Source organism: Ailuropoda melanoleuca, chromosome 3, assembly GCF_002007445.2.
Source record: "Ailuropoda melanoleuca isolate Jingjing chromosome 3, ASM200744v2, whole genome shotgun sequence".
Taxonomy (NCBI): Eukaryota; Metazoa; Chordata; class Mammalia; order Carnivora; family Ursidae; genus Ailuropoda; species Ailuropoda melanoleuca.
Window position 1 is genome coordinate 17,945,524 of NC_048220.1, and position 21,119 is coordinate 17,966,642.

Sequence of the window (21,119 nt, forward strand, 5' to 3'; positions counted from 1 at the left end):
TTCACTAGAGGGTATGAACCACTGGAAATGGTTTTTAAAAAGTATGGGTAGGAAATCTTGATGGTAATTTTCAGGATTAAATAATAATTGATTTAGTTGGCATTTCTTCATTTAAGGAATGATGTTGGAAACAGCTGTATTTTGTTCCCTGCTCTTTATATATGGGTAAGGAAGAACTATGGAGGTAGTGTCAGGGAAATGATTCTAGATCTAACACATTTTCTCTGCCCCAACATCTCCTTTCATCCTGGTAACCTGTTTTTTAACACACTATTACTGGTTTGGAAATTTGTCATATATCTTTAGTGTGTTGGGACTGATCAAGAGAACCAAGGGGAGAGAGAGAAGGGGAGAATGTAGAGAATGAAAAACTAAAAATACAATGAGACATGAAGCGTTAAAACTAACAGTTCATGTCTGAATCTAAGAAAAATTACGAAGAGGAAAATGAAGAGCGCTGAGTGGCTGACTGAATGCAGACATAGAGTGAGTAAAGGCAAGAGTTAGGAATGAATCTTGGGATCCACAGGAATCCTGTAATGGACTACAGAGGGAAAACTGTGTTAATTGGTGATGGAGTTCTAAATTATTAATGTTGAAATTTCATTTGTGGGAAGGATGCTAACCAGAAACTATAAAGTTGTGGCTAAAGAGACAGGTCTGAACTGACTTACTTTTAGCTAAGCTTGTACTTATCCATTTGTTCTCCACATACCACTGAAGTGTAGTTAAAATTTGAAATTAAAACGGATTTGTTGTCATGATAAGATTTAAATTTTTTCAATACCCAGTAATTAAGGTTTTCTTCCACTTTATTACTTTACTTTTTTTTTCCTTTTTTTTTTAAGGTAAAGTGTACAGACATCCTTGATTCTTGGAAATCTGTATCCTCCTAAACATGATTAAATGTATTTAGTGATATTTGTCTTAATCATGTGACTTTAAACTTTAAATAATTAAGCATAATTCACATTTCCTTTTCTAACCAGGAACCTTTTGAGGATGGCTTTGCCAACGGGGAAGAAAGTACTCCAACCAGAGATGCTGTTGTCACGTATACTGCGGAAAGTAAAGGAGTTGTGAAGTTTGGCTGGATCAAGGGTGTATTAGTATGTACCTATAGATTGAATTATAGGCTTACAGCATTTCTGTTTGTTATAAAGTCTTCCTAATGTTCTCATCATTTCTTAAGAGAGCTCTTCTTTTTTTTTATGTGAGTGTTATGGAAGACCAAATTAATAATTTGTACCTTCTTTTCTTGTGAATATTAAATTCAGTAAAGGAAACAGGATATATATATTAACAGAATCATATTATACTTGATTTCCTCCAAATTATATTTTATTACTTCTTGTAAATCTCACATATTGTCATTTTTCAGAAATTACATATGAAGCTATTGATGGGAGCATCAGAATCAAGAAAGCTGAGCAGGCAGTAAAGCTGAAATATTCCTTCCCCGTTATTTTTTGAAGAGAAATGTATGAAAGTTAACATGGAACAGAATGAAGGAGAAAGCATTCTCTTAAGTGTTGAGGTCACTTAACTAGATAGGTTTAGGTGATTAAGTTTCAGATGTACTTCTGTTTTTCTGTGTTGGAATAGGCACTAAGGAACTGACTGGGGGAGACTGGTAGACTAAATGACCTCCCACTGGGATTTTGGGAGCACTTTAAATTAGAATCATGTTGACATTTAGGGGAGAAGCAGAGGGAAAATCCCAGTTCCAGTAGTAATTTCACTGTTTAATCAATAGGGTAATTGTGAAGCTTCAGGTAGTGTTGTTTGCCTGTTCTTAGATTTTAGTGTTTTAAATGACTGTGTTCTATGTATAAGCATAATACACCATAGTAAAAGTAAATTGGAGAAACTCTCTCAAATAGTTCAGAATTTTAAAAGATGTGTGAGGAGTGCCTGGCTGGCTCAGTCAAAGGAGTATGCAACTCTTGGTCTTGGGGTTGTGAGTCTGAGCCCCACACTGGGTGTAGAGATTACTTAAATAAATAAATAAACTTTAAAAAAAGAGAAAAGGATGTGTGAACAATTAGATTTTGTTCTGACATACTTTGTATACTTAAATCTTCTGAAGAAATCATGAAATAAGGATGTTATTAAAGAATAAGCAAAAATTAAACTTAGTTGCATTGATAAATAGGAATAGGAACTGTTTTTTAGGGTTGAAGTATTAAAATATTTCTTTTACCTTGTTCAGTACCATTTGCTGTTTCAGATCATTTGATGTGTTATTACATTTAAATTGGCTCACATTTCAGCTCTCATTAAGTTCTTTGAAAAAGTATTACAAAGGAAGGATAAGAGATTTAAAATGACTTTCTGTAGTTTTAAATGGATGTTGTCCCCCTTTTGGCTAGTTTTGCATTTACTGATGTATTATATTTGATCAGTTGCCTTCATCTGGAACTTGTCCTCTTTTCTTACCTAGGTACGTTGTATGTTAAACATTTGGGGTGTTATGCTCTTCATTAGATTGTCATGGATTGTGGGTCAGGCTGGAATAGGTAAGCAAAGTTACATACTGTTTGATTCATTTGAGAGTGAAAAAAAGGAAGTAGCCATGTGCTTTTCTAGGCTGCGAACCTCATAAAATTCAAACAAGTGGAATTCCTCTAAGCTATTCTCTCATTTGTATCAGATTATTGTCTTAATGTTACTTTTTTCAAAATTTTGAATCGATTTTTCCAAAATGGGATAAAAATAAGGTAATTGTTAAATGTAATGTAAATTTTGTATACTAACCAGTTGTAGATAAGGCAGGTTGAAATAAATGTAAGTATTCTCATCTCTTTTCTTTTTCCCTAAAGGTCTGTCGGTTGTTGTAATTATAATGGCCACTGTTGTGACAACTATCACAGGATTGTCTACTTCAGCAATAGCTACTAATGGATTTGTACGTGGAGGTAAATTCAATCTTTTCACGTCATTGTCACCAGATTACTCTTACTAAGTAAATTGAGGGTTAAATTTTTAGATTATTTTTATCTTAAAAAAAGCAACATAGGTCTGTATAGGTGAGAAAGTTGCTACTAAGCACTTTCAGACTAACAGAATATAAAATTTAATTTTGGCTCATACACAAACATGTATGCTTGAAATTACTTAGGGTGTTCATTGTATTTGGTAGCAAGAATGGAGCTTCTGACCTGATTTCTTCTCCGTTGGACCGTCCCTTACCTCCTTCCTGGTTTTAGCCCTTGGATCAGTAGCATGCATCCTGTATTTGGTCAGTATTATATAGGTGTAACCTCATTCCTCCCCCTTTAGGGAAACTTAGGCAGAGTTCTTTTCCCATGATCTGACAGCTTGTGTGAGTTACACCTGGGACTCTGAATCCATACTATCAACTCTAGCTCTCTTCTTTGGGTGCCCTGAGGCCTCTTTCATTGAAATCCACAAGATCTCCCTTGTGAGATTTCACCTTCCCAGGGAGACCCCCCAGGAGACCAGGAGAATGGCCTTGGGACCCCTGTGAACAAGAAGAAAAGAATTGTGTTTTCCAAATCAAAACTCATCATTTAGCTGGAGTGAGGACATCCCTAGAGAAAGGAAAGAAAATGGACTTTACCAGCTCCTATGCAGTTGTCAGAGCAGTCAACTGAGAAGAGAATCTACTTGTAACATCTGCCTCACCTGCTTTACAGATGTTTATTTGACATTATACATACACAATTTCTGGTTTGTCTGCACCAGGTTTTTAGAGAACTAGATTGAACCGTTCATTTTTCTTCTTTGTCTTCATATTTCTTATATACCAGAAGATCCAGATCTCTGTGGCCCTGGGGGAAGCTGGCAGCAATATGACCATGCTGAGCATGCGTGGCTGTTGGCTGAACTTGTATGTGCGCATGAGTCTAGATTGCGCTCTGTTGGGGTGTAAGATGTGGGTATGTCCAAAAGAGTTAATCAGACAACACTGAGAGATTCTTTTTGGCTTCTTATATACTGTGCCCCATGCTTCATATATTTCTGCTGCTGTTGGGCAATGGTAGTCCAAGAAGAAGGGGATGTGGTAGACAAGCAAATTATTGAAGTATTTCTGCTTATCTTCAGGCTTTCCAATCAAGGTTGTAAGCCACAGTGGGGCATGAAGCCACTGCTGCCATGAACCCCACAGATTATTCTCCATGTGAACTCAGACTTAGGGGAAGCATAGATTTCCCTGCATTGTGACTAACAAGCCATTGCATCTTTCAGTACTACCAGTAGTTTTCATATGTATTCATAAATACATCTGCCTCAGAGACTTTGACCACATACTTTGAAACTAAGCTACAAGGTGTTCATTTTTCAGTTGTCAGTTGGTAACTTTGGAAATCTGGCTGATCATTTACAGAATACAAGCAAGTTGTATCATCATCTGCAGTGAAAGTTTTTTGGAGACTTTCTTCAGTGACTGTAAGCCCCTTTGTCACCTCTTTATCTGCTTCATGGACTTGGACAGCCCTAATGGGATTTATTTTGGTTTCATGAAAAAACAGTATTTTCCCCATATGAGAAAGTAGGTACAGGTCTAAATCTGGCAAGAATATACTGCACCCTGTGTAGTCATGATTCTGTATTGAAAGTATTGGTGTGACTTACACATTTTATCCCCAAAGTGCATGTTGCTTCGTACTGTATGCAAAAATTATGTATAACAAATGACCAGCCCAGTAGCAGTGAGCCCCACTAGTATCCACATGGTATATTTTCATTCAGAAGAACCAGAGGACCTTGGAAAAATGATTGGTTCCAGATCTGGGCAGGAAATGTACTATAAGGGCCTAGACATTTTTTCACACTGGAAAGTAAAAAAGGTGTAATAAAGGCTACTAGTTTCAGGTCAAAAGGACCCAGGAGCCAACTTGAAGAAGCTAATGCTGACTTAAGTTTGGATAGTTTGAACACCCATACTTACTACTAAAAATAATTTAAATGAAGACATAATGTATGATAAAATCCTTAAGTTCACAGACACAGAACCTATTTTTTACCTTTGAAGAATGCTAGGGAACCAACTTATTATGAAAATTGATAAATGTGAAGAATCTCCTGTTGAATCAAGTTTTCCTGAATGAAAGTTTCCTTACCTAAACTTAGTGTAATCAAGAAATTGATGAGATTTTTTCTTTCATAATTGTTCTACGTAGCAAGAGAAGGAAAGAAAACTAAAATATTCCAACTTTGTAAGCTCTTAACTCAGTTAAAGTATCTGTGGAGTATTGTTTCCCAAGAAATTGAATCTGAATTATATCATGCCTGTAGCTCCAGGAACCATTTTATAGAATATACAGAGGAGAGTGGAACTTTTAAATGACACTGTAGCATCATGACAGCAAATTACAGACTAGGAATCTCTCTGGAACAAGGAATCTTTTTTTTTTTTTTTTTTTTTTTTTTTTTTAAGTTGTCTCTACGCCCAATATGAGAGGCTCAAACCCACAACCCTGAGATCTAGAGTTGCACGCTTCACTGACCAAGCTAGCCAGGCACCCCAGGAATCCTCCTTGTTTGACATAATTTTCCAAGGAGAAAGAAAGTGTGGGAGTTATGGTTTAAAACAAACTGTAAGAGACTCATTGTATAGGTGTGAGTTTGTTTGCCATTTGTAACGGTAAACTGCTTTGTCTTTTAGTGGGGGTGGGACTAAGAGTGCTAGGTTTGGATCTCCTCTAGCCCAATTACTGAGGACTTGATTTTTACTTCTCTCAAAACGACTACATAGGGAAGAGAGGAATAGAGCTAGAAATATCCACAGGTCAGGATGCCAAAGGCTTAGATTGGAGAAATAGAGGGATACCACGGAAATGGTGATGTCTGGAGATCCGTCTCAATTTTCTATGAACTGGAGGTTGATTATTAAGGGAATTAATAAGGAGATATTTTACCTAAAGGTTGTGGTTGCTCTGTATAGTAATTTCAATTTGGAGAAATTGAAATTGAAATCCTTTTGAACTTGCCTAGTTATCTTGTTAATATAAAGAACTATTTTGAGGTAGCGTTCAACATTTTATGTTGATTCCTAACTCAATCATAACATTTATTTGTATTTTATTAACATTGAATAATATTTTACTCTCAGTTTATAGGGTATGTTTCTATCTCTTTGGCAGTATGTGAAATACATACTTTTCCTAGCACTTTGTGTTTTTTGCCATAGGAGAAATTTAACTTTACCAAGTTACCTTAACATTGGCTTTAACAGTACATTTTAGAGATTAAACAGATAGCAATCTAGAAAAGTGTAGTTGTTTTTTTTTTTATATGAAGTAACTGCCAGTTTGTAAACAAATATAATTGTCCAATTATGAAGTCTAGGATAAAAATAATATGACAACATTCAGGGTTTCTAAAAAAAATAAAAATAAAAAGAATCAACCCTTAGAAAATAAAAGGTGCGTAGTCAGTCTCGATTAGTTTTTAGTAAGGAATTTTGGGTTCTAAAAGCTACTAGCAAGTTAGAGAATCATATCATCAGTTTTCTGCCTGCACAGAAAAATAGCAGTGCCAAGTAACTTTGGCAGGTAACCCTTACCTTCATCTCTGCCATAGTCCCTGGCCTAACAGACAGATACGTTCTGCAGATGATTGTAGCCTGCTGAGAGCCCAGAGCTCTATACTATTGTGCAAGTCCTTTTTGTGTTTCTGAGAGCTGGGTTTTACAGAATTCACTTGGGCCACGTGCAGCAGGTTCTCCAAGAGGGTGCTGGCCAACAGTCACGTTCACTTAGATCAGCATTTTCTAGATGTCTCAGACTGGAGTTCTTCCATCCTTAAATAATCTGTGAATATGGTCTCATCTGTGAAATAGTAAATACTAATTTTTTGAATCGTGCTATATGTGCTAAGCATTAAGTTGAAAGCAGAGTTCGTATACTTGCAAATAAAAATCCAGGTTACATCAAATTCAGACAGGTAGTTCTGAAAATGTAAAATTAATATAAACCTGTCTATTCCATGACTAAGATGAAATTTTATATTACTTGTACATCAGCCATTCAGCAGATAATCTTTGAGCTCCTTGTGATAGGCACTGGATTTGTACAATGAAAGTCAGAGAAGATCCTGTTTTCTTGGAGCTGTGTTCAGATGATAGTGGCAATTACTTTTTGAAATCTAGCTGCTAGGCATGCATGATACATGAAATGTAACTGTTAGGCATGATAATGTAGTCTTGATATGGATAATCTATCCATCAGATTTAATGCAACATTGTTGTTAGTCACATGTATAATTTGTATGGAGGAGGAGAGCAGAAATGACACAATTATACTCATTTTTTCTACAAATTTAAATTTCACGCAGATTTTACAGGTGGATCTTTTTTAAGTGTCTGTATTATGTCAGAATTGTCTTTATATACTTCTCTTTTTCATTTCTCTGAAATAATTGAAGACCTCTTCATTCTCTACATAGGTGAAATTAAACATTGAAAGTAATACTAACATTTTTTGCATGGATTATAAGTGACAGAAAGTGCTTTCTATATTGGTAAAATCAAATTATCATTGATTGTCAAGTTTTTTCTTTAGTCCATTATATACTATTCAATCCTGTCATCACCAAGCAAGGAGTTGTAACTTAGAATTTAGCTCCATGATTCTTTCCTTTTATTGCAAATTTCTTTCAAATAACAGCTTTCCAGATCAGTGAAATACTTGAAGAAGCTATAATGAGCAGTTCTCTAACAGTTGTATTTTGAGATTTTATTAGACTTAAGCATAACATTGTGTTTTCAGTTTAGTAAAACACTACTTATAAAGAGCAAGTAGTTGTAAATAATTTTTGACTTGGGTTTTCTCTTTGACTTGTTTGGTGGCATTTCAATTTTGCCAGTCTTTAATGATTAGAAGTACTGCAACTTGTTTCCGAAATTGTCTGCTGCAGAATTAAGGCAATATGTCCTGACTCTTCAAGGTTAACTTATTCAAGTGATCAGTCACAACGATAATATAACCCCCAGTCCTAGTCTGAGGATTTCATGTTGGTTAACACATTTTTCTCTATTTGACATAATAATGGCAACAGAATTGAGGAAATTTGCCCGATATTAAGATGCAAACAGACTATTGTATATTGGTAGACCAGGGTATTAGAATGTATTTCCTAGAATGATAACCAGAATGGATATTGGATCCAGTTGGATCCCTTAGAACTCTGTTGTATTCTCAAAATGGTTCCTTCAAATTTTACACAAGGTGTCTTTGGGTAAACTGTTTAGTGAGTGTACAGAAGTAAGTGGTTTAATGCTCTAAGAATTCTGCTGTATTTTTTTTTTTTTTTAAGATTTCATTCATTTATTTGACAGAGACGGAGGCAGCCAGCGAGAGAGGGAACACAAGCAGGGGGAGTGGGAGAGGAAGAAGCAGGCTTCCAGTGGAGGAGCCTGATGTGGGGCTCGATCCCATAACGCCTGGATCACGCCCTGAGCCTAAGGCAGTTGCTCAACGACCGAGCCACCCAGGCGCCCCCCCTCTGGTGTATTTTCTAATCATACTAGATGAACTCTGAGCAACAGTTGTTAGTTTACTTTATCATTGATACCTTTATTACATTTTTGTTATTTTCAACTTTTCATTTTTTTCCTCAATACACCAGCAAAACCTTTATTTTACACAATTTCCACAGCTACTGTAAAATACATAGATGATTCATATTACGTATATTGATCATTTCATCCACAGGCGACGCAGGATGTCTGTCGCAAACTTTTCATTTTTCCCTGTTTCGTGGGTAACAACTTTTTGAGGCTTTTTATTAGTTAGAAATTTTTATTTATATTTATTTATTTATTTTTTAGTGTGGTTGACCCACAGTGTTATCATTAGTTTCAGATCTGCAACTTAGTGATTTGACAAGTTGATACATTATGCTACCTTCAGGAGTGTAGCTACCATCTGTCTCATTACATCCTATTATAATATCATTGACTATATTCCTTTATGCTGTGTCTTTTATTCCTGTGATTTATTCTTTCCATAACTGGAAGCCTGTATCTCCTTCTCCCCTTCACCCATTTTGCCCACCTTACCATTCTCCTGCCTTTTGGCAACCATCAACTTGTTTTCTGTATTTATAGGTCTGATTCTGCTTTTTGTTTGTTCATCTGGAGGTTTGGAGGGTTTTCGTTGTTTTTTTTCCCCCCAGATTCCACTTATGAGTGGAATCATAAAGTTCTTTTGTCTTTCTCATTGTGGCTTGTTTCACTTAGTATAATACTGTGTAGGTCCATCCATGTTGTCTCAAATGACACAATCTCATTCTTTTTTATGGCTGTGTAATATTTCATTACACACACATACACACACACACACACACAGACTCATAACCCTTCCTTATCCATTTGTCTACTGATGGACCCTTAGGTTCCTTCCATATCAATTCATTGTAATTCCTATCAAAATTCCAAGGGCATTTTTCACAGAAATAGGAAAAATTATCATGGAACCACAAGAGACCCTGCATAGTCAAACAGTCTTGAGAAAGAACAAAGCTACAGGCCCCTGGGTGGCTCAGTCCATTAAGTGTTTGCCTTCAGCTCAGGTTATGATCCCAGGGGTCCTGGGATCGAACCCCACATTGGGCTTTCTGCTCAGTGGGAGCCTGCTTCTCCTTCTCCCTGCAGCTCCCCCCCGTGCTTGTGCTCTCTTTCTCTCTGTCAAATAAAATAAAATCTTTAAAAAAAAAATAAAAAGAGAACAAAGCCAGAGGCATCACACTTCCTGAATTCAAACTATAGTTTAAAGCTTTAGTAATCAAAATGGTATGGTAATGGCATAAAAAGATGCATAGACCAGTGTAATAGAATTGAGAGCCCAGAAATAAACTTACGCAGGTACAGTCATCTAATATTTGACAAAGGAGCTAAGAATGCTCAATGTGAAAAGGATAGTCTCTTAAATGGTGTTGGGAAAACTGGATATTCACATGCAAAAGAAATTGGGCTTCTATTTTAAAAATTAACTCAAAATAGAGTAAGTACTTAAATCTAAGACCTAGAACCATGAAATTCCTAGAACAAAGCATAAGGAAAAAGCCCCTTGACATTGGTCTTGCTAGGGTATTTTTTGGATATGATACCAAAAGCACAGGAACAAAAGCAAAAATCAGCAAATGGGACTGTGTCAAACTACAATTTTTTTTTTTTTAAAGATTTTATTTATTTTTTTGACAGAGAGACAGCCAGCGAGAGAGGGAACACAAGCAGGGGGAGTGGGAAAGGAAGAAGCAGGCTCCTAGTGGAGGAGCCTGATGTGGGGCTCGATCCCAGAACGCTGGGATCATGCCCTGAGCCAAAGGCAGACACTTAACGACTGAGCCACCCAGGCGCCCCCAAACTACAGTCTTCTGCACTGCACAAGAAACAGTCAACAAAATGAAAAGACAACCTAGAGGGTGGGAGAAAATATTTGCAAGTCATATATCTGATGAGGGATTAATATATAAAATACAAAAGGAACTTTTATAACTTAATAGCATCCAACCAAATAATCTGATTTAAAAGGCAAAGACCTGAATAGACATTTCTCAAAGAACACAACAAGTTCATGAAAAGGTGCTCAAGATCACTAATCATCATGGAAATGCAAATCAAAACCACAATGAGCTACCCCTAGTACCTTTTAGAATGGTTATTATCAGAAAGACAAGAGATGATAAATGGTGGTGAGGATGTGGGGAAAAGAGAACCTTGTGCACTGTTGGGAATGAAAATTGGTTCAGCAACTGTGGAAAACAGTATGGAGGTTCCTCAAGAAATAGAACTACCATATGTTCCTACAGTCCCACTTCCATGGTATTTATTTAGAGGAAATGAAATTACTATTTGTTATAGATGTTTGCACCCCCATGTTCATTGCAGCATTACTCAAAATGGCTAAGACAGGGAAACAACCCAAGTGTTCACTGAGAGATGAATAGATAAAATCTCACACACACACACACACACACACTGGAATATTATCTGGCCATAAAAAAGGAGATGTTGCCATTTGCAACAGCATAGATGAACCTTGAGGGTATTATGCTTAGTGAAATAAGTTAGAGAAAGGCAAATACTATATAATCTCACTTGTATGTGAAATCTAAAAAAGCCAAACTTCTAGAAACAGAACGTAGAAAAGTGGCTACCAGGTTTTGACGGGTAAGGGAAATGATAAGATGTTGGTCAGACTTCCAGTTATAAGAAGTAGTTGTGGGGATCTAACATACAGCATGCAGACTATAATTAGTATTGTATACTTGTAGTTCCTGAGAGTAGATCTTAAATGTTCTTACCGTAAAACAACAAGAAAGGGAATTCTCTGTGGTGAAGGATATATTAACCTTTAATTTTGGTAAACATTTTGTAACATATACGTGTATCAAAACATCACATTGTGTATCTTATACAATGTCATATGTCAGTTATATTTCAATGAAGCTGGAAAAAATTAATTGACCTTGCATATGCAGGTCTATCTCCGGACTCTCTGAAGATCTGTCCTTAATCTAATACCATACTATCTTGAAGTTGGGTAGTATGGCTCCTTCAACTTTGCTCTTTTTCAAAATTGTCTTGGCTATTCTAGTTCTCTTGCCTTTCCATATAAATTTTAGAATTACCTTGTCAATTTTTGCAGACTGTCTTGCTAGAATTTAGATTGAACTTGTGTTGAATATAGAGATCAGTTTGGGGAGAATTAACATATCTTAACTATCAGGGCTTCCATTTCATAAATATCATTTATCTCTCTTTAGTTCTTCAGTTGTCAGTACACAGATCTTGCAGATATGTTTTAGATTTATACTTAAAATATTTCCTGATTTTTGGTGCTATTGTAAGGTTACTATTTAAAATTCTAGTTTCTTACTGTTTTTTACTGTTAAATGGAAATATGATGGGTTTCTGTATATATACCTTGTAACATTTTCATTTTAGGGTTATCCAGAGAAACAGCACTAATAGGATGTGTATGTATATATAAGGAAAGATTTATTTGAAGGAATTGATTCACATGATAATGGAATGGAAGCTGGAAGCCCAAAATCTGCAGGGCAGGTCAGCAGTCTGGAGACCCAGAGGATAGGTGATGCAGCAGTTCAAGTCTGAAGGCCGTCTGCTGCAGAACTACCTACTTCTTACCTCTTGCTAGGGAGAAGTTTGGTTTTGTTCTGTTCAGGCCTTCAGCTGATTGGATGAGGCCCACCACATAACAGTGGGCAATCTGCTTTACTCATAGTCTATCAGTTCAATGTAAATCTCATCTGAAAACACCCTCACGGAAACCACGTATCAGAGCACCAGGGCCAAGCATGTAGACACATAAAATTATCCCCTCACAGTGTCACCTTGCTAAATTAACTTTTATTTTTTATTTTATATATTTTTAAAGATTTTATGTATTTATTTGAGAGAGAAAGGACGAGCAGGGGGAAGAGGCAGAGGGAGAAGCTGAGCAAAGAGCCCAACACGGGACTTAATCCCAGGACCCCGGGATCATGACCTGAACTGAAGGCAGACGCTTAACCAACTGAGCCACCCAGGCGCCCCCAAATTAACTTTTATTTTGACTGGAGTCCATTACCCTTCAAATTTTACCTTATTTTTTATGTGTTTTTCTACCTCATAGTTGTATTAGTTTGTATTTTAAATTGAATTACTTTCACATTACTCTTGGGCAGAAGTTCATTTTGGTAGAAAACGTGTCAAAATTTGATTTTGTTCAGAGTTTCTTACCCATACCTGAGGCACTGAGGATGTGCTAGATCACGTGTTGACTGTGATTTTTCAACATCATTGGACAGTAAGATTTCTTGTGCAGTTTTTATCAAGGATGAGCAAGAGTTATAATAAAAGGTAAAATAGTTCAAAGGAAATTAACTTGGACAGGTTTGTTGTTTCTAAAGATGAAAAAGTTTTCACATTAATATAGAGCATTTAGTCCATGTTTGCAGATAAAAAGAGCAAGTGCTAAATTGAACCACGTGTAGTTTTTTTTTTCCCTTAGCGTTTTATTGAGATATAATCAAAATACGGCACCGAATAGGTTTAAGGTGTTATAGCATAATGATTGGACTTATATTGTGAATAAGTTTCCACAATAGGTTTAGTTAACATCCATCATCTCACATAGGTATAGGGGAAAGAAGAAAAACATGTTATTTCCTTGTGATGAGAACCTTTAAGAGCCCTGTGTGGTTTAAGAAATGTCTCTTTTGTGGCGTAATTGGTAGTCAGACATCCAGAGTGCATGTTCAAAAGATACTAAGTACTCCTCCCTTCCTGCCTAGTTGCGTGGGGGTTTTTGTCTTTGTGTATTTTATTTTGAAGGTGCCATTTAATTTGAGTTCAATTCATTTGTTCTGAACATTCATAATAGCTGTATCTGATAATTCCATTTTCTGTAAAGATTGATGAGTAAATGTAATCCTTTTTTTTTTTTTAAGATTTTATTTATTTATTTGAGAGAGAGAGACAGCAAGAGAGGAAACACAAGCAAGGGGAGTATGAGAGGGAGAAGCAGGCTTCCCGCTGAGCAGGGAGCCCGATGCCTGGGTCGATCCCAGGTCCCTGGGATCATGACCGGAGCGGAAGGCAGATGCTTAAGGGCTGAGCCACACAGGCGCCCCCTAGTATATGTAATCCTAATCAAAAATTGCTCCGGACCATGCACATTCACATTGATTAACTTTGGGTTTTTCATTTTTATGGTTCTTTTCAGAAAAAAAGTAAGGTAATATTGATTAATGCTTTATAACAAAAATTGGCAGGACAGAGCTCACTAGAAAGAGGTTTCAAATCCACTGACTCCTGTTTAAAAAAAGAAATAGGGTAAAGTTGATTTTTTTTTCATTGTCTACTTTGCAAAAACCTTTGTTACCCTTACAGCATTAATAAAATTCTGTATTTTGGCTAACAGCCGAGGAAAAAGATTTTAGTATTTTGACCAAATTTGAAATAGAGTTTTAATAGGGCTTTATTTTTCCCAAGGAGTTTTACATTAATTCTTAGAACAGTAAGAGATAGATGAGGCAGTCATTTTAGTGTTGATTTTACTTGTAGGCCTAACCAGCATATCACTTTGGTCCATTCATGGTTTTATCCATCACCTATTGCTTAAAGTCACTACTTATCTGAATCTCTGTGTCCTCATGTAAAATGAGGAGTTTGGCTTGATGACCAAAGAATTGCCTTATAGCACTAGGATTCTGTGAGGATACGCCTAAGAACCACAGAAGTGAATGGAGAAGAGGGAGGGTGCTGGGTGGTGGTGAAGAATATGGTCACAACTCTGTTCATTTGCAGATGTTTGATGCTAATCCTGACTTGGGTTGGGTTCTTTGTTTTTACAAAAAAAAACATGTAGATGGAATTACGGATTTAATCGCCTTTTTTTTTTTTTTAAAGATTTATTTGAGAGAGAGGGAGAGAGCCTACGTGCAGGGGTAGGGGCAGAAGGAGAGAGATAATCTTGAGCAGACTCTCCCACTGAACATGGAGCCCTCCCCAGGGCTCCATCTCATGACCCTGAGGTCATGACCTCAGCCAAAATCAAGAGTAGGATGTTTAATCTACTGAGCCACCCAGGTGCCCTGATTTAATTGCCTTTTAAGATAAACTTCAACAAAAGAAAGAAAGAAAGAAAGAGAAACTTTGATTTCACACTTGGTCCAACTTAAAAGTAACTTTTGACTCCTTTCATTATAAGCAGTGAGTTGATAAACTTGCTTAAGACCTGTTTAATCTTCTCTTGAAGTCTAGCCATGAATTTTTCTGCTATGTCATTTTGACTAGGGTAGAGTTTTTAAGTTTTAAAAATGCTAGCTGTTGACCATAGATTTATAGTTTATTAGATCAATATTATTAAAGTAAAATTCACATGTAGTGAAATGCACATATATTAAGTTTACAGGTCTGTGAGTTTTGATAAGTCTATAAACCTAACTCAAACAAAATACATACTATTTTGATCATACTGGAAAGTTCTTTTATGATCATTCCCTCACCTCTAGCCCAAGATGGAATTATGTTCTATAGAAGGCACTCTTTTTGTGTCTCACCACAATATGGTGTTTTTGGGATTCATCCATGTTGTTCTATATGTTAGTAGTTTGTTATAGTGTAGTATTACTATACATTACTCAATTTTATGATTGTCTACTTGTAGTAACAATAAATTATTTAGTAACTATTGCAGGACATTTGAATTATTTTTAGTGTGAGGCTATTATAAATAAGCTGACAGGAACATTTTTGTACAAGTCTTTGTGGTTGTATGTTTTTACTCATGTTGGGAGATTACCTACAAGTGGATTTGTTGATTTGTGAGGTACTTGTATGTCTCATTTATAAGAAATTGCCAAATGGTTTTCCATAGTGGTTGTACCATTTTATACTACCATCAGCCATATGTGAGACTTTATCAGCAATATATGAGACTTCCAGTTTTTCTGTGTTGTTACCAACGCTTGTTATGTATTTTTAATTATAGCTATTCTTGTGGATGATTAATTATGGTAAGCATCTTTACATGTGCTTATGACCACATATATCTTCTTTGTAATATAGTCAAATATTTTGCTGATTTTTAAATTGTGTTATCTTTTATTTATTTGTAGGAGGTTTTTTTTTTGTTTTTTTTTTTTTGTTTTTTTTAAAGATTTTATTTATTTATTCGACAGAGATAGAGACAGCCAGCGAGAGAGGGAACAAGCAGGGGGAGTGGGAGAGGAAGAAGCAGGCTCATAGCAGAGGAGCCTGACGTGGGGCTCCGATCCCATAACGCCGGGATCACGCCCTGAGCCGAAGGCAGACGCTTAACCGCTGTGCCACCCAGGCGCCCCTGTAGGAGGTTTTTTAAATATATCCTGAATACAGTTGATTTGTCTAACATATGTATTGTGTGTTTTTTCCCCCAGTTTTTGCCTTGCCTCATTATTTTTATAATTTTCTTTATTTTTCAGAGTGCAGAAGTTTACCATTTTAAGGAAATCTAGATTCTTAAGTTTTCTTTTATGGCTAGGGCTTTTATTGTACTGACCTGAAATCTTTTGCTTATCCCGAGGTTTATGAAGATACTCTTTTTTGTTTTTGTCTAGAATCTTTATAGTTTTAGCTGAGGTTTTTGACTGGTTCCTTTCCTCCCTACCTCCCTGTGTAGGTATCCACTTGGTCTAGCACCATTTATTAAAACAGTTGTCTTTTCTCTTTTGAATTAACTTTGGTGCCATTGTTAAAAAGCAATTGTCTGTGTATTGTCTGTGCTGTATGCTGTTCCATTGATGTTTGTTTCTCTCACGGGAGAATTATGAGAGTAATTATGCCGATTACTATTGATTGCTTACCTTTATAATTTCTAAGTCTTCTGACTTTGTTCCTTTTCAAGATTGTTTTGGTTCTTCTAGGTCCTTTGCATTTCTACCTGAATTTTTTATTTAGGTGTACCAATTTCTTCTAAAAAACAAAAACAAAAACAAAGAACCCATAAAATCTTGATGGGGTTTGGTATTTCAGCCTTAGAAATTGTTTTGGGAAGAATGGATATGTTAACAATATTGAATCTTCCAGTTTATGAAAATGGTGTATCTTTCCATTTATTTAGATCTTTTGTTTCTTACAGTAGTACTTTATATTTTTCAGTATATATATTTTATTAAATTTACCCTTTAGTGTGTCATATGCTTTGGTTATAAGTAGTATTTGTAAATTTTATTTTCTATGTTTTTGTTTCTTATATAGAGAAATAAAATAGACTTTTGTGTTTTGATACCATTACTCTGTGATCTTGATGAACAGACTGTTATCTGTGAATAGACATGGCTTATACTTTTTCTTGCCAATTTTTAGGATTTTTTTATTTCTCTCTCTTTCTCTCTTTTTCATTTGTTGAATTAGTTAGGATTTCCAGTATAGTGGTGAATAGAAGAGATGAGAATAGACATCCTTGCCCTGTTCTCATTCTTAGGTAGAATAAGTTCAGTATATCACAACTAAGAAGATACCTGTGGGGTTTTGAAGATGTCGTTTGTCAGTTTGAGAAAGTTATCGTTCAAAATTGCTGAGAATATTTATCATGAATGGATATTGAATTTTGCCATGCTTTTCCCACATCTTCTGAAATGGTTATATGGTTTTTCTCCCTTATTCTGTTACTTTTACAAATTATATGGGTTTTTGAATCTTAGCCTAGCATTTGTGGGATAAGCCCCACTTGCTCAGAGATATGCTTTCTGCAACATTTTATTTGCTAACATTTTGTTAAGGATTTTTGAGTCTATGATCCTGAGAAGTATTCATCTGAAATCTTCTTTCTTTCTAATAACCTTTGTCAGATTTTGGTATCAGGATTATGCTCATTTTAAAAGGGATCTTGGCCAGCATTTCCTCTTCCTCTTTTTTTTCTGAAAGAATTTAAGATTGATCTTTTCTCCTCCTTTTCAGTGAAGGTATCTAGGCTTGTAGTTTTTTTGAATGTGTGTGTGTATTTGTGTGTATGGAGGTTTTTATTACAAATTTAATTTCTTAGCTAGGTATAGGATTTTGTCACTTTCCGGTTCTTACCACAGTTTGGGCATCCATTTCGTCTGAGTTGTGTTTCATTGCAATAAATTTATTGTATTACCTTTTAACTTCTTAGTGACTGTGGGATTTATAATTATATATCCCTTTTTTCATTAGTGATTTGGTTTGTTTCCTTTTTTGTTCTTGTCTTGTTCATTGTCTACCAGTTTTGTTAATGTTTTTGAAAACAACTTTTGGCTTTATTTTCCTTTATTGTTTTTTTGTATCAGTGGTTCCTGTTCTTTTTTATTACTTTGTCTCTCTTTTATTTACTCTTTTTTCTAGCTTCTTTTTTTTTTAAGATTTTATTTATTTATTTGACAGAGATAGAGACAGCCAGCAAGAGAGGGAACACAAGCAGGGGGAGTGGGAGAGGAAGAAGCAGGCTCATAACAGAGGAGCCTGATGTGGGGCTTGATCCCATAACGCCGGGATCACGCCCTGAGCTGAAGGCAGATGCCCAACCGCTGTGCCACCCAGGCGCCCCTCTTTTTTCTAGCTTATTAGATCATTGATTTTATATCATTTTAATACAAACATTTGAATAAGTTGCTCTGTAATTTCTGCTTTAGGCATATCCCACTAATTTTGATATGCTGTATTTTCATTATCATTCATTAAAAATACTTTTTAACTTCCCTGTGGCTTATTCTTTACAGTGGGTTACTTAAAATATGTTGCTTAATTTGCAGGTATTAGGGATCTTCCATACATTTAATTTAATTCTGTTGTTGTCAGTAGTATTCACTGTACCATTTCAGATCTTTGAAAGTCACTGACACTTATTTTATGGCCAATAATCCATTGTTAATCTTAGGCTCTTGATTAACTTACGGTTTTGGTTATTGATGTGAAATTTCACAAGAGCTATAGGGACTTATATCCCCAAATCAATATGTAGTAAAAATGGAACCTAGTGTATATAGTATCATTACTTAGTCCTCTGGTGTCTGACTCATTTATGTCCTCTACACTCAGGAGATGCAGTAGTTTATGGCCATATTATGAAACCCATGAGGAACTTTTTTTCAACATTAACTTCTGTGTTTGCCTGACGAATCGATTTTTATTTTTTTAAAGAAAGTAGTTACTGTTGTCTGTTGATGCCTTTTAATCACTCATAATTCTTCATTAGTCTTGTCCTCATTTCAGTGATAACAAAAAGACTGATTTTTGTTATGCATATTGTATGATAATCACTCTGAGTTTAAGCCCAATGCTTCCCTGGCTGGTTTTATGACCTTGGTCAACTTACCTAACCTCTCTAAGCCTTGATTTTGTCATATGTAAAATGGAAATGAGAATAGTATTTAGCTAGAATTAAGTAAAATGTAATTTTTAGCAAAATAGAAATTTTATATTCAAGATAAATACCTACTTTATGCTTGTTTGTAAAAATACCGGACCGGTCTCTCCAAGTGTTTAATACTATCTTTTGATTTTGATGAAAATAAAAAAAAAAAAAGAAAGAAAACGGCTTTTAAAACTGATTGCCTCTAGGAAGGAGGAGTAGAAGTGAAACAAAGCAGAAAATGTTTGCTTTCTATCAAAAGTGTAGTGAGATTAGCAGATACTCTTAGATTTGTTATCCATGCACTCTTTATTGGAAAAAAATACAAATCTTTTAAAAAATAACAAAACTAGGTGTGAGGCTTTCAGTTTTAGGTATTTTAAAGTGTAGAAGATTTAAAAATAGTTTTGAAATGTCAGAATTTGCCTACTTATAGTCATCATTCCCAAGGTGAATTTCCCCTTCCCGTTATGTTTTGCCGTATTAAATGCACCTTAAGATATGTATATTTTCTTCTTAGTAATTAAAAGACTTGAAATCAAAACTAAAGCACATCATGAATGAATTCTTTGTTTTTATAGGTTCTATTGGTGATGTTTCGCGTTCTCAAGTTTTTTTTTTTTTTAAGATTTTATTTATTTATTTGAGAAAGCGAGTGAGCATGAGTGGGGGGAAGAGCAGGGGAGAGGGAGAAGTGGACTCCCCACTGCAGGGAGCCTAACTTGGGTTAGATCCCAGGACCCTGAGATCATGACTGAGCCAAAGTCTGTCAGACACTTAACTGACTGAGCCATGCAGGCGCCCCTCATTCTCAAGTTTAAATTGTCAATTGTTGAAACATGAGTCATTGAAAGATTTCTTCTTTTTTTTTTTAAGATTTTATTTATTTATTTGAGAGAGAGAGCAAGCCAGAGCACAGGAGCAGAGGGGAAGGGTCAGAGGGAGAAGCAGACTCCCCACTGAGCAGGGAGCCAGATGCCAAGGCTCTATCCGGATTTCACTTAACCTTTCATAGTGACCTAATTTTCTCATCTGTGAAGTCAGGATAAACAATATGTAATTCATTGTGGGTATTGACATTAAATGAAATAGTTTAAATCAATTTTGTGAATATATACGTTAAATATAGTCTTGATATCAGAGTATTCCAGGGATTTTCCTTGTGATTAATTATAATGGATTTAATGTCTTATGTGAAGATCTTTATTTGATATAAAAAATTTGTCCTTATATAAGTCCATTAGAATTTTTCAGTGTTCAAAAATATATCTGGGAAATTCCTAAGCCATTTCATCTGATTAAAAACCATAAGACCAATCATATCAAATGATCAGGTTGCATTTATTTCTTGAGGATTTCCAAGGGGGTTGAAATTATTAATTGGTGAAATAAGTAACTAAGGAAGTTTTGGGTGGATGGATTTAAAGTGTAGAATATTTTTAGATAGTTGATAGAAGTAAGTATAAAAATGTATTAGAGTATTACCAAAATGAAGTTTGCACACTTAGTACTTTATTGAACTATAGGATTTTTTATTGTATATGTCTTCATTATACTGGGGGAACAGGAGAAATACCAAGCTGTTAAATGGCATTTCAATATATGGTCTTTTTTTTTTTTTTAAGACTTTATTTATTTATTTGTCAGGGCAGTGAGAGAGAGAAAAAAAAAAACACAGGCGGGAGCAGCAGCAGGTAGAGGGAGAAGCAGGCTCCCGCTGAGCAGGGAGCTTGATGTGAGGCTCAATCCCAAGACCCTGGGATCATGACCTGAGCTGAAGGCAGACGCTTAACTGACTGAGACATTTAGCTGTCCCTCATCACATGGTCTTAAGAATTAAACAATTCGTCAGTATCTTAAAAAAATGTATATAATTTTATGTAACTTCATTATTATTAAAACTAAGTTTGATTATAACTCAGAGGCCAGAAATAAATTAGAATTTTAAGAGAATTCTAAGAGATTCCAAGTAAGCATTAGATTGACTCAAAATCATAATACTGATTAATATTTAAGTTAGAAAAATACTTGTTTCGTGATAGTTCATTTAATGTCCTTGTTGACTGTTGCATTAGGCAGGATTTATTAAAATATTAATTGTACCTATTTAGGATATCACCTTATGCTTGCTGTTCTTTGCAATTTCTTGGGAAATTTTTTTGAGTCTTAGTATTCATGTTACCCACAAATTACCATACCAATTTAGGTTATTGAAATTATCTCAACTGTGATTTTAAAAGTTACATTAAGATTAAAACCATTAGGAGATGATATTGGTATCTATGAATA

At 35.4% G+C, this 21,119-nt stretch overlaps 1 protein-coding gene across 1 annotated transcript in view; it reads left to right on the plus strand.

Annotated features, from left to right (window-relative positions):
* Positions 1-21,119, plus strand: part of SLC12A2 (solute carrier family 12 member 2) — a 105,796-nt gene that overhangs the window by 28,310 nt on the left and 56,367 nt on the right. Inside the window, exons 2-4 of the mRNA XM_034655729.1 lie at positions 990-1,109; positions 2,444-2,519; positions 2,823-2,918. Of these exons, the coding sequence (XP_034511620.1) occupies positions 990-1,109; positions 2,444-2,519; positions 2,823-2,918 (292 nt within the window). The remainder of the gene's footprint in view (positions 1-989; positions 1,110-2,443; positions 2,520-2,822; positions 2,919-21,119) is intronic.